At 41.5% G+C, this 14441-nt stretch overlaps 1 protein-coding gene across 2 annotated transcripts in view; it reads left to right on the top strand.

Annotated features, from left to right (window-relative positions):
- LOC137543989 (thrombospondin type-1 domain-containing protein 1-like) overlaps positions 1-14441 on the top strand; it is a 47173-nt gene that overhangs the window by 21046 nt on the left and 11686 nt on the right. For both annotated transcript variants that reach the window (XM_068265045.1, XM_068265046.1), the window contains exons 3-5: positions 826-965; positions 3219-4187; positions 10928-11086. In XM_068265045.1, the coding sequence (XP_068121146.1) occupies positions 854-965; positions 3219-4187; positions 10928-11086 (1240 nt within the window). In that variant the 5' untranslated portion in view covers positions 826-853. The remainder of the gene's footprint in view (positions 1-825; positions 966-3218; positions 4188-10927; positions 11087-14441) is intronic.

The following is a 14441-nucleotide window of genomic DNA, read 5'->3' as shown; positions in this document are numbered from 1 at the left end:
ACGTGTAAAGAACACTAAGCTTCAACATTAACAATGGATTCAGGTTAAAAAAAACCTAGAGTTCCTATCTCGTTCATTAACCAGGGGCTACCTGTGTTACTATTCACGGTATCTAAAAAGATATCAGGGCTGGAACCCACTAAAGCAATTTTTAGAGCGTTTATGGAGCAATTCGAAACGTTAGCGAATTTCCTAAACGCTCAGCTAAGGTTAATGGATGGGCCAAATTCCACTGGAGCGAATTTGCAGGACATGCACCATTTTTGAGCGTTAGCGTCTTGCGCTAGCGTTTCTGCAATGTAAAGTATATAAACTCTGGCATAATCGCTCATGAATTGCTATACAGAGCGATTTTGCTAGTGTTTTTTTAAAGTACTGCACGCTGTAAAACAATTTTTAAATAAATTGAAAGGACCAATCAGAATTAAAAACGCTAATCACAAATCGTTACACAAATGCTGGCAAAATGCTTACATTTTTTAAAATTGCTACCAAAACCGCCAGAAAACGCTCATGAAATCACTTACAAAACTCTAATTAAAAACGCTAGCGCTTGCGATTAGCAATAGCGCTTTGTAGTGGGTTCCAGGCCTCACACTATATTTGGCTCTTGGTCTCTATCTATGTTTCTCCCGTTATATCTTTTCTCCTAGCAGGTTCTCTTTAAAAAATCTCTACATGGAAATGATTAAAAACATAGATGTCAGGTTGTACCTAAGAGGAAATGCTGTCCGTTGAGTATTGCCCATGACTCTGACCATTGTTTGCAAACACAGTGTATGACATGCCTGGAATAGCTCACTCCTATGCATTCTGTTTATGTAGGTAACAGGTCTATGGACGTAGCAGTCAGATGGTTGCGGTGATTCATGCTGATCATGGAGTGATCCACAGCGTTGGTACCAGAATGAGACATTCACTGAGGTTCTTTGCCTACATATCACTGCTTTTTTTGTTGGGTTTTGGTAAGTGTTCTTCGAAAATGTCAATTCATTTCCCCAAGATAACCGCTATGTATTTTGTCTGCTAATCATAGAATTCAAATCGGCAGTTGATTCTGATATATGGTGAATTATGTAACTATTACTGAGTTATACTTTTAGGCTCCTTGCAAAAGAGGTGCAGTGTGGAGATTTACACCTGTAGCAAACCTAGACCTTGCATTAGAGTTCAACCTTAGCAAACTTTATTTGTTAATGATGGCAGAACACATAACTGCAGGCTGTGCCTGGCTTTAGTTTCGTATTCTGCCATTATTATTATTATTATTATTATTTATTGTATTTATAAAGCGCCAACATATTACGCAGCGCTGATTATTAATCGATTAAATATTGCTAAGGCTGAACTCCGGTGCTTTGTCCACGTATGCTGGGTTGGTGGTTACCCAATTATGCTGTGAGTGCTCTACAGAATTGGAGGGTGGTCTGCAGATTTTTTGTTGTCTTTTGAAGATTTAAACCTGTTCTACGTGGATTATTTCCATGCTAGAGAGGCAGTGGTTAGTACAAAATCACACTAATCCGAAGGTCATCCAGAAAGTAACAGCCGTTTACATTTATCTGCCACGCAAGGTATTCTTTCTATCTAATGTAACTTCCATCTGTCAAGTTAAACTCTTCTCTTCCTGCACCACTTGTCAAGTGACTACAGAATGCTGGCAACTGTTTGTTCAGTAGCATTAACATGCAGCCCCCCATCAAACCATCCTACCCATAGGTGAGGAGTGTGATGCTACTACAGGGATTAAAAGTGACTGTAAGGGAGGAGATTATGTAGAGAAATAATCAGAGGATAGTGTGTCTAAAATAAAATAAAAAAGTTTCTCTTGATTAATTGAAAATAGCGGTTACTTTCCAGATGACACTCGTATATTGTAGATTTAGAATGTTAGTGTCCTGGAAATCATTAGTAATTCAGTATCAAGCAAGCACCCACGGAGTGGAAATTGTTGATGTGCTCTGACTTGCAGTGTCTCTGCACAGGTAGACACTTAAACAGCTTCTCCTCCAATCAAGTCAGCACCATCACTGGTATAAATAGCTATTTATACCAGTGATAGTGCTGACTTGATTGGAGGAGATCCTGGAAATCATTATGCATTTTGTTCATCATGTTACTTTTATCACTGTCATTACCAATTCTGTACATTGTATTCTGTCTTTTGTATCGTTTGTATCGTTTTCGTATTTTGTCACCAATTATGTATATTAGTGTACACCAATGTCTGTATTATTATGTCCCCCGTGTTTGTTTCTTACTTTATACAGCGCCACGGAATATGTTGGCGCTTTATAAATCAATAATAATATATTAAAGGAAATATACGGAGATTGGAACATGGAGGCTACCACCTTTATTTATAGTTGCAGCGATATATTTTTGGCTTCAGTAGTGTCTAAGTCACACATCTGACTGGTTGTCTTAAAGAGGAACTGTTGTAAAAATAATGTAACAAGCAAAATTGCTTTTTTTTTTTTTTCAATCTTCATTTATAAATGACTTAATCAATGTTCGCCTATCGTAAAATCTTTCCTCATCCTCAATTACATTCTTGAAGTTTTCACAGTAAGCAACATTTTTAGTCCTGTCCTCTGCAGAATGTTTGGTTACTGAGAGTTACGAAGCCAGTACAAAATACACCTAGTCTCCCATTATTCTCTGGGAGGAGAATTCCACATTGCTCATCAGCCTAGGCTAAGCATCGCTGGAGGGTACGAGAAGTATCGGCGCGGAAGACTTGGGCGCAGGATTCAGCCGGTATATGGCTGATCTCGCTTCTGCACAAGTACCGGCCGTATTAAATACTATTCCCCCTCCAGGCAGCCATGGTTGGTGGTAATGAAATCATTCTGCTACCAGCAATTGCTGGAAGCCAAATTATTATGTTTTAAAAGTGGTTCTGACGGCGCTGAAGTTACTCCCTGTGCCTGCTATAGCCGTAATACCTATTACGGTCTATGGTGGCGCAGACTGCGCCCAAATCTCCTGCGCTGGTTTCAGCGTGTTCGTCCCTGAGAGGGTGGGGTTACACACTATGTACAGCAATATATAGATATAGGAAGTGTTTCTGATGCTGAAACCAGGAAAATTATCGTAAAAAGTGGGTATCTTGAATAATTTACTCTTATTCTACTACAGTATATGTCGTTACAGTGGATGAATATGGACGAAACCTGTTGTGTATTTTAACCATGTCGTGTTTGTTTGTTTTTCAGCTTTTAGTAATCCTGGATATCTCATTCTGAAGCAAAACCATCATATTGCTCTCAGCAGAGCTTCAGTCTATGTGGAATTTTACATCTTAGATAATTCCAGTCCATCATCCAACGCTTCAGTAACGCTGGTGAATGTTCAGGACAACAATATCATTACAAGTAAGGAGGTTCCTGCAAACAAGTCACAAGGCATTCTGGAATTTGAGTGTCTCTATTTAATGTCAGCTGGCCTGTATCAATTTCAGATGAGCCTGGAGGGAAAGAATGACAGCACTATTCACGTTATGAGCAACGTCTTGAATGTCACCTGGCCAGTGTTTCACATTGACTTGAACAGAACGTCTAAGGATACTCAGCGATCCTTCCAAGTCGGGGTCTTCACCAATGAGCAGCTCTGCTCAGGTTTTCTGGGACAGCAGTCCAAGGTTCTGCTAGAGGTGGAGCACACTCAGAGCTTTCAGGGGCTGATGGAACCCAGCACTGATCAGTTTATGCTGTACAAAACCTACAAGGAGATCTCATTGTCCACATCTCAGTGGGTGGAGTTTGATTGTGCATCTGTCCAACCAGAAGCCTTCGTCACTGTGTCTCTGAAGCCCATGGACTCTGAGTCGGTGATCGCCCATATTGGGCCTGTCGACCTTGTAAAGACCTTTAAATATAAACTGCTAACAGTAACTGAGAAAAAATGTGATGCCTCGATGTCTGTCTTTGTCATCGCACCTCCGTGTAATTATGCGGAGGGTAAAATGATTGTTTACAAGGAGTTTCCTAGAAGCCCAGGAGAAGGTGTCACAACCTTAGCTGAGAACTCTCTTCACAGAGGGGAGAGGGGCTCACAGTTCAACTGCTCATTGTTTGAGATTGGCAGGAATAAGTATTGTTTTGAGTTCTTAATGACTTCAACCAGCAGTCCCAACTATTCAGTACCGAGAGCCAAACAGTGTGTGGAGATTCGGAGGGAAATAGGTCTGTATGTCATCATTTCCATGTTTAGCTTTATAGTAGTACATGCAAATATATGATAACCTCTTTTTGTCCTTGAGAAATGGGTATACTATTCCACATTTCCAGCATACTGTATATGTAAATACAAAAACCAAGAACAACGTACTTTACAGAGATGCTGACTCAAGACTGCGCTAGTTAGAATATCAGTACAATAGAGTCTGATTGATGTATCTGGAACAGGCGGGGATTGCCTGATGCCGGATATGTGTACTTGCTGGTTACTTGAGAAGTCTAGCAACTGGTGTTAAATGCGACACTAACCTCCCCCATGGGTGACAGGCAGTGGAGTGGGTGCACAGCAAATCACTAACAAATCATCCTGGTGCCAGTCTTCTTTTCTCCTACAGCTCCTAGCAGCTTTGTGGCATCCTCTGTGCATGGCTCAGATGTGTCACGTGACCCGATGCAGGTCAGGTGACGCACCAGGGAGCTGTAGGAGAGAAGAATTACGGTGTTATGTCTGATCGTGCTGCCCGAAAATTGCCTTCCTCACTGACTACCGCGCATGCTCAGTGGGAACTTAAATATTATTCCCCCAAAATATCTCTTCTTCCACACCTCCCACACTCCCCAAATCTTCAGAGTAGGTAGCCTCCCTCCCCCCCCCCCCCCCCCCAACTACCTCTGTGCCAAATTGCAGCTCCCGAGCTCCATTGGTTCCAGAGACATATTACATAAACATATCTTGTGAACCAATGGGACTCGGGGATGCAATTTGGCACAGACGTAGTTCCCTCCTTACCCTGAAAGTTTGGGGAATGTAGGAGGTGTGGAAGTGGAGATATTTGGGGTGTTTAGCGCAGCAGCACAATTCCTATTGCGCAGGCGTGGCAGCGCAGATTTACAGGCAGCACGATCAGACACAACACCAGCATCTGGACAATTCATAAGTTAGTTCTGTTGTGCACCACTCTGCAAACAGTTATACGCCCCCATTCTCCCCCACCAGGTATGACAGTTAGTTGAGACTGCTGGAAGCCTGAGTTTTGGTTAAAGGATACCAGATGTCCCAAAAAAACTAATATGCAGTGGGTGGGGGAGAAAGAGGGAATACTTACTGCTCCTTCCGTTCCGCTCAGTCAGCTGCCTTCTCTAATCCTCCCCGGTCTTCTCCACAAGTCACTGCAAGTCAGGCGACTCTCCTAACTTGTCTAATGGACATACTGTGTTGCCCTTGCGCAGTATGTCCTTTCTGCTTCCCCGTGGCCGCGCATAATGATGTAGCAAGTTGATACGTCATTATGCGTAGTAAAAGTATTATTAGTTACATAGTTACATAGTTATTTTGGTTGAAAAAAGACATACGTCCATCGAGTTCAACCAGTACAAAGTACAACTCCAGCCTGCTCCCTCACATATCCCTGTTGATCCAGAGGAAGGCGAAAAAACCCTTACAAGGCATGGTTTAATTAGCCCCAAAAGGGAAAAATTCCTTCCCGACTCCAGATGGCAATCAGATAAAATCCCTGGATCAACATCATTAGGCATAACCTAGTAATTGTAGCCATGGATGTCTTTCAACGCAAGGAAAGCATCTAAGCCCCCTTTAAATGCAGGTATAGAGTTTGCCATAACGACTTCCTGTGGCAATGCATTCCACATCTTAATCACTCTTACTGTAAAGAACCCTTTCCTAAATAAATGGCTAAAACGTTTTTCCTCCATGCGCAGATCATGTCCTCTAGTCCTTTGAGAAGGCCTAGGGACAAAAAGCTCATCTGCCAAGCTATTATATTGTCCTCTGATGTATTTATACATGTTAATTAGATCTCCTCTAAGGCGTCTTTTCTCTAGACTAAATAAACCCAGTTTATATAACCTTTCTTGGTAAGCGAGACCTTCCATCCCACGTATCAATTTTGTTGCTCGTCTCTGCACCTGCTCTAAAACTGCAATATCTTTTTTGCAATGTGGTGCCCAGAACTGAATTCCATATTCCAGATGTGGCCTTACTAGAGAGTTAAACAGGGGCAATATTATGCTAGCATCTCGAGTTTTATTTCCCTTTTAATGCATCTCAAAATTTTGTTAGCTTTAGCTGCAGCGGCTTGGCATTGAGTACGATTATTTAACTTGCTGTTGATGAGTACTCCTAAGCCCTTCTCCAAGTTTGATGTCCCCAACTGTATCCCATTTATTTTGTATGGTGCTAGACCATTGGTACGACCAAAATGCATGACTTTACATTTGTCAACATTGAATCTCATCTGCCATGTATGTGCCCATATAGCCATCCTATCCAGATCCTGTTGCAATATGACACTATCTTCCTGAGAGTTGATGATTCTGCACAGTTTTGTATCATCTGCAAAAATAGCAACATTGCTCACTACTGCATCTACTAGGTCATTAATAAATAAATTGAAGAGTACTGGACCCAGTACAGACCCCTGTGGGACCCCACTGCTAACAGTCTCCCATTTTGAGTACGATCCATTGACCACAACTCTTTGTTTTCTGTCCATTAGCCAGTTCCCTATCCATGCACATAAACTCTTCCCCAGTCCTTGCTTCCTCAACTTTTGCACCAGACTTCTGTGGGGAACAGTGTCGAAGGCCTTTGCAAAGTCCAAGTATATCACATCTACAGCATTCCTAATATCCATATTAGCATTCACTACCTCATAAAAGCTGAGCATGTTAGTCAAACAGGACCTGTCTTTAGTAAACCCATGTTGATGCTGAGAAATAAGATTATTTTCTACTATGAAGTCATGTATAGTATCTCTTAGTAACCCCTCAAATAGTTTGCATACAACTGATGTTAAGCTTACAGGTCTATAATTTCCTGGATCTGATTTTTTGCCCTTCTTAAATAATGGGAAAACGTCGGCTGTACGCCAATCCACTGGGGCTCTGCCAGTTGCAAGAGAGTCACAAAAGATAAGATAAAGGGGTTTATCTATAACTGAACTTAATTCCCTTAGGACCCGAGGATGCATGCCATCCGGGCCAGGTGCCTTGTCTATTTTTAATTTATTTAGTCTTGCCTTCACTTCTTCCTGCGTTAAGTATTTAATATTACAGTTAGAAGATTGAGACTCTTCTGCCTCTGTAATTTGCAACAGTGCTGTTTCCTTTGTGAAGACAGAAGCAAAGAAAGCATTTAATAACTCTGCCTTACCTTGGTCATCCACCATTGAGTTCCCACCCTCATCCTTTAGGAGTCCTATACAGTCAACCTTTCTTTTTTTAGAGTTGATGTACTTGTAAAACTTTTTGGGGTTATATTTGATATCCCTATTGTAAAGATAGGATGCTGCAACTCAGACGTCTGATTATTTGTGATCTGCAAAATCACCAATAATACAGACGCTATCACCAATGTGATCTGCAGAATCACCAATAATACCAGTATAGCTAGCAGTAAGTAAGGTGTGGTGTTTGGTGCAACAGTATAGACTTCTCCAGGAGCTGGAGGGTCTAGCAACACAAGTAACAATAGGCCTTTACCAGAGGAGCTGGCAAAGTACTAACAATGAGAGAATAAAGAAGTTTGGCTAAACCTTACCAGAGGAGCTGGTAAGGTACTAACAGCACAAATGACTAAATAGTTTAACTAGACCTTGCCAGAGGGGCTGGCAAGATACTATCAGTCACTGGAGCTATATAAATAGGTCGGAACCTCACCAGAGGGGCTGGTAGGTTCTAATAGCTAAGAGCACCTCACTAGTGGCTAGGGCCCACTGGTGAGTAGAGTAGTCAGACAGGCTAGGTTCGATAACAGGCAGGCAGAGATAGTACCAAATCGGCAGGCAAGAGAGTAGTTAATATCAGGCAGAGGTACAGCAACTAAGTCAGAAAGGCAGAGATACAGAATCGTATAGAAATAGCAAGGTCAGAGAGTAGCCAGAATCATACACAGGTTATCAGAATACAATGTAAAAATAACTAACTATAGATAGATGTATATTGCAAACACTGCATATACATCTATCATCAACAGGAACCTCACTAGGTCTGAGCGCTAACACGAGTGTATTCGCAACAGCAGACGAGTTGCCAATGATCTGTGAAGGCTTAAGAAGCCGAGAAGAGCCCAGCGCCACGCCCCCTAGCAATCAGCCAATCTGAGCGGCGCGAGTCACTCCTGATGTCAGCCGACCGGCAGGTCAGCCGACGCGCCTTCTTCCAGCATAAAGGTCCTGTCTCCGTGTGCACCCGCGCGGTACAGAGACCCTATGAGCAAGAGACAATGCCATTCCCGGCGTGCTAGACGCCGCTGGGACGGATAAGGCCTGTGAACAGGGAACCAGCCGCCATAGCTTCAGGTGTTACAATTATATTTATAATTGAATAAATAGCCTTACAATTATGTACGCATTCCAAATCTTAAAATAACGGTCATATTAAAAGCGATATATTAGTAAGATAATACATTTGAAAACTATAATTTACGCATTTTAATTCTGAAAACAAAGTTAATACCAAAAGCGATATATTTGTAATACAATAAGCTTGAAAACTATATTTAAGCATTATACATATGAAAATGTACTCAGTACACTCCTGAAAGCGAAATCTAAACGATAAAAAAAAGTTAAACCGAAAGTCAAAACGAATTTGTAAACGATATTTGTCACAAACCTTATTCTGTGAACGAAAGATTTTCTTATCACGATCCCTGCAACCGCTATTTATCGGATGCCCTAATTTCCTCTCTGGCACCCAATAGATGATATTTTGTATTGCAGCCTATGGTCCGCCCTTTTTGTTCATTAGCCATATGTGCCCTCTTTTCCTTCTTCCCCCTGGAAGAAAGCTCTAGCGACAATAAGAGGCTAAAGTATGGCAACTTGTGTTTAACTGGAATCGATGATCTCACAGGCAGGACCATGGCTCCATCACTGGGCCAGGGCCAATCACTGCACTCGCTGCTACTTTAATTTAGCTTTATCTAGTTCTGGGCGCCTCTTACCCCCTTTGTATTGTGTAGACTAAGATTTGTAACTTACCTTAATCTTTTTAAACAGTTTCATACTTTCATTGTAACTAGCTGAAAAATTGCAGAGGAAGAGGGAAGAGAAGGCAAAAAGGGAGCTTGTTCAGTTGCAAGAAGTTCTTATTATAGACATAAGAGAATGTGAAAGGTGCTTCTCAAAGGTTTGTGTTGCAAAAACTATAGGGAACCACTAAATGTGCATGGGGGAGATTCAATCAAGGGATACACCCCTACGGTCCATGATCTCTCTTGTAGGACAGTTGCAGAGACTCTTGGTATCTCCCTCAAGAGTACAAGAGGGGTGCATAGATATAAAAAGCACCTAGTAAAAAGTAAAATAAATGAAATATTCAAAGAAAATGAACACTGCTCTACTTTTAACAGGGTTAATAAAAGTAATTTATCCTGCCAAGGGATTGGTGTCCTTTTTTTCTGCAAATGCTCAGATTAAACCAGTTGGAGAGCCCAATAAAAAATAGGCTTCATTACAATGTTCTTAGTGTTGGGCCTACTAACACATTCTAGTTTGAAAAAATATTTACAGTATTTAAGTAGAACAAGCTAAATAGGAGTGAGAAGGAAGGGAAGCAAGCTAGGGGTAAAATAAAAAAAGAACAGAATGTAGGTAGAGCATGAAAAAAGAGTAAACATCAGTTCATTGAAAGATGAAAAAAAGAGAGAAAAACAAAGAAAAAATTGATAACAGACCAAATAGCTTGTTGCCCAATGCAGAGATCTGATTTCTGTTGTGTCTTTCCCAGTACAGTGGCATAGTAAGAGGGGTTGCAGATGTTGTGACCGCACCAGTGCCCTTGGGCAAGACGTGCCCCTCCTCAACTACAGAATTAGCTCTCTAATGATCCTTTGCTTGTAAATTATAATCATTTCTATAGATGTTTTGAATAGTAGTAATCATTAACAAACTGTTCTTCCTCCCCTTCTTGCATCTCTGACACTGTGGTTGACCTTGGCAAGTTTTTTTGGTGTGCCCCGTATCAATTATTATGTACAGAGTTCTGGGGGGTGGGGAAGGGGCATAGTTAGCTACGCCACTATTCCAATATGAACATGAGATATAGAGGAAGAGGGCAAGAGGGTATTTCAGGTTCTAGAAGATCAGAGAACTTTTGGTGCAATATGGACAACTTGGGTACCGTCTGATTGCCCCAGTTTTGGGTGATTTTGACCACAATGCAAGCAAAATACAGCAGGTCTGAGTTAAGATCAGACTTAGCAGGACAAAGGAGCACTAAAGTCTCTGATAGACTAATGTACGATTTGGACGTTTTTTAAGAAGGATTTAACCTCAGACCAAAGAATGGTTACCAGCAAACCGGACCGTAGGGCGTAGAGTACAACTGCTTGATAATTTTACAGTATTTTGGTTTAACTGGGTATAATTTTTAAGGAAGCAGATATAGTGTAAGAGGTTTTTAATTCTTTGCTGGATGCCTTTAGATTTACCTCTAGAAAGGGCACCAATGCATTGCCAGGTTCAAGATTCACCAATTCAAAGATTTTTATTAAAACTTTTATAAACACCAGCATTAATAAAACATACATTGGTGTCTGTTGTGAAGGTCAGTCCACCTCCTTCACAATTTTTTACATTTTATATTTTTCATATGCATAAACCATATTTTGGATTTACCATAGGAGATTACAGTTGCTGAAGTTATTGTTCTTGTACAGTTGAACTTGGTTGATCTAGTAAAAGTCTTTATGGCTGGTTCTCTTTGTTTTCTGTCAATGTTAGAGACTTGGAGCCTCTGGCAGCCGTGGAGTTCTTGTAGCACCACATGTGGGGATGGCCACCGGGAACGCTACAGAACCTGCCTATCATCCTCATCCTTCAGGCCTCTTTGCAATGGGGCAGCAAAGGAGACCTCACCATGCTCTTTGGAAGACTGTTCAAGTGAGTCTTAAGGAGGAACTTAATAATGAATAAAATGTATTTATTTTTTACTATATGACTTTAGAAATGATTAAGCCAGTGTTTGACCATTGTAAAATCTTTCCTCACCCTGATTTACATTCTGAAATTTATTACAGGTTTATTTGATTGTTGTATGTTCCAAGTTGAGCAGAAACCACACCTTGTCTCCCAGAATGCTCTGGAGCAGAAGGCTGCATAACTAAATAGCCTAGGTTAAACATCACTGGGAGGGTGGGGTTACATACCAGCATACAGCAATATATAGATATAGGAAGTGTTTCTAATGCTAAAATCAGGATAATTAACATAAAATTGAAAATCCTATAATTTAGTACATTTTTCTATATGGTTTTGCAGTGCCTCTTGAATATTAATTATTGCGATGAGCTTCTGAATTTTGTGGAATTTTGATTTCTCAGTTTCCGATTGGAAATCGTCTTTCTGCGGCGGAAATTGGTACACAGAAATTGGAATTTTTGTGAAATATCACATTACAGCACGTGGCGTAGTGGTTAGCGCTCTCGCCTTGCAACGCCGGGTCCTCAGGTTCGTAACCCAGCCAGAGTACTATGTGCACAGAGTTTGTATGTTCTCCCTGTGTCTGCGTAGGTTTCCCCCAGGCACTGCGGTTTCCTCCCATATCCCAAAGACATACAGATAAGTTAACTGGCTTCCCCCTAAATTGGTTCTAGACTACGATACATACACTACACAATCCATACGTGGACATATGACTATGGTAGGGATTCGATTGTGAGCTCCTCTGAAGGACAGTGAAGTGACAAGACAATATACTCTGTGCAGCGCTTCGGAAGATGTCGGCGCTATATAAATACTAAATAATAATAATAATTACAGAAACTCGGAAATTTTAGGTCAATGGAAAATGAAATACCACGGAAATTTTAGGCCAATCGGAGAATTTGGAAGTGCACGCAAAACATAGCGGATTCTGCAAAAAAACAACTTTTTTTTCTCTAATTAGCTTTTTTAACAAAAATTGCAAAAAAAAATAAATTAATCCCAAAACACAACGGAAGTCTGAATTTCTGCGGAAATCGGAAAGCCGCTTGTCAGAAGGTAGAATCGGAAATTTGTGTTTCCAACCATCCCTGTTCATAAATGACAAGCTGTTCCTGTTCAGTCTTTATAAGTGGGCATTTGTGAGCAAAGACAGCTTTGTGGCGGAAACATTTGCTCCTGTCAGAACAGTCAGCTCTATGAAGGTTATATGGTAAGTAATGGAACCATTACTGTGAGGCTGGATTTGTCCTGCAGTCAGGGCTCTTTCATACTAGGAGCTGTTCTGTCCATTTTGACAGGACTGACCTAGGATGCGGTAAGAAAGGTAACATGAAAGTCTGTTGGCTTTCATGTTACCATTCACATTAGACAAAGCGTTCCAGAGCATTACATTGTAACGCATCTGGGAGCTTTTAATCGTATGGAGCAAGCGGTTTCCCATCAGGTGAATTAGAACTAGTGCCCAGGCCCGGATTTACATCACAGGAGGAGCCTATAGGCACAGATCTCCTGGCACCCTAGTCTCCGCCCTCCATGAACCTACCCCACCAAACTGCACCGCAAGTGTGCTGGCTGTCCCAGCTGTCACTTCTCCCTTACTTCCCTTTCCTGGCATAGGTAGCTACAGGTGCCATTTAGTATTAGGTAGCCAGAGGTTCTCTCAGTATTAAGTAGCTAGAAGTAACCCAAAGTATTAGGTAGCTAGAGATTCCCCCGGTTGAAGATAGATCTCATCAGTGGAATGCTGAGAGTCAGGTGAGTAGCCTCTCATTTAAACTTGACTTGGGCCTCTGCACAGGGACAGAAGAGAGGGAGGCACTCAGGGATGGGAGCGAGCCGCCTTTCCATTATCAGGCGCACGTAGGAATGTGCCTACACGGCCTTATGGTGAATCCGGCCCTGCTAGCGTCGCTGATACATGTCGCACCGCAACTTCCTGACGTCATGCCGTAGGTCATAACACATGCATGAAATCGGGTTTGTGCATGTGTTAGCTAGTGTGAAAGAGCCCTTACTGCCTTTTACAATTGTATCTTTTTGTTATGGATCACCTAGTCCTACTAATTGTTTTGTATTTTTGCTGTATAGCACTGACTCATTTCCCACAGCACTTCACAATCCATATCACTAAAGGTGCCCATACTTTTAGCAGATGGGGCAGCAGATGCGATGCGATCATCCAATAGATCCCTCTCTGATCGAATCTGATCAGAGAATACCAATAGAGGCGTGAGCACTATTAGAAACCTACAGGCTGGGAAGACACCAGGCAGTGCAGGAAACTTAGCATTTTGCTGCATATGTGTTTGTGCGTTTTTAGTGCGATTGCGTTTTTCCCGCACATGCGTTTTTCTTGAGTTTTGTGTGCTTTTTAATGCATTTGCTGTTCACATATATAAATCGCATATGCGTTTTGCATGCGTTTTTAATTCATTTTTTGCATCACTAGGAAGTCAACAGGAAGCGGAAATACATGATCAAAAATATAAAAACACATACAAAACACACTAGAACACAATACCTCTGTGTCACCATTGAATTTCATTATGTGCGATTTTGAAAAATATGCAGCAAAAGCAGCTTTTTAAAAACGCACATTGCAGAACACAAGCAAATGCGTTTTTTAATGCGGCCCATTGACTTGCACTATGTGCGTTTTCCGCAAGGTTAGCGTTTTTGCCTAGTGTGTTCCCTGCCACAAGGGCGAGCAGATGAAATAGAACGTAAAGGTGGTTATGAGTCCTATAGGCCATGGACAGGCAATGCAGTGAGTAACATTGCCTAGTGTGTTCCCTGCCACAAGGGCAAGCAGATTAAATAGAACGTAAAGGTGGTTATGAGTCCTATAGGCCATGAACTGGCAATGCAGTGAGTAACATGGACATAAATCTGCTGGCAGCAGACACTGTATATGAACATTCCTCACATATCACAACTCGGTATCCCTTTCCATCCCAGTGACTCGTCTCCTCTCATATTAACCAGCACTGACTTTTACAATGTCCCGGGGGTGAAAACCTGACATATAGAAATCTTCAGGGATTATTAAATATAAGATTGGTCCTTGAGCATTCAGCTGGATCTACACCTGTGACACCTCTGATGCCTGGAGAGATGGGATTGTGTTACCAATCTGGGAGGCCCATTTATGAAATGAGATGACTTTCCTCTATAAATCACATGCTTGCTTATTACTAGAGAATTATCACAATAATCCAGCATACAGACTGTTTCGGATTTTCAGATGAGGATCAATGAATCCGAAACAGACTGTATGTATGTTGGATCATTGTGGCTCTGTAATATAAAC

The sequence above is a fragment of the Hyperolius riggenbachi genome, chromosome 2 (genome assembly GCF_040937935.1).
Source record: "Hyperolius riggenbachi isolate aHypRig1 chromosome 2, aHypRig1.pri, whole genome shotgun sequence".
Lineage (NCBI taxonomy): Eukaryota > Metazoa > Chordata > Amphibia > Anura > Hyperoliidae > Hyperolius > Hyperolius riggenbachi.
The sequence above is the reverse complement of the archived record's forward strand: the minus strand, read 5'-3'. Positions and strand labels throughout refer to the sequence as shown.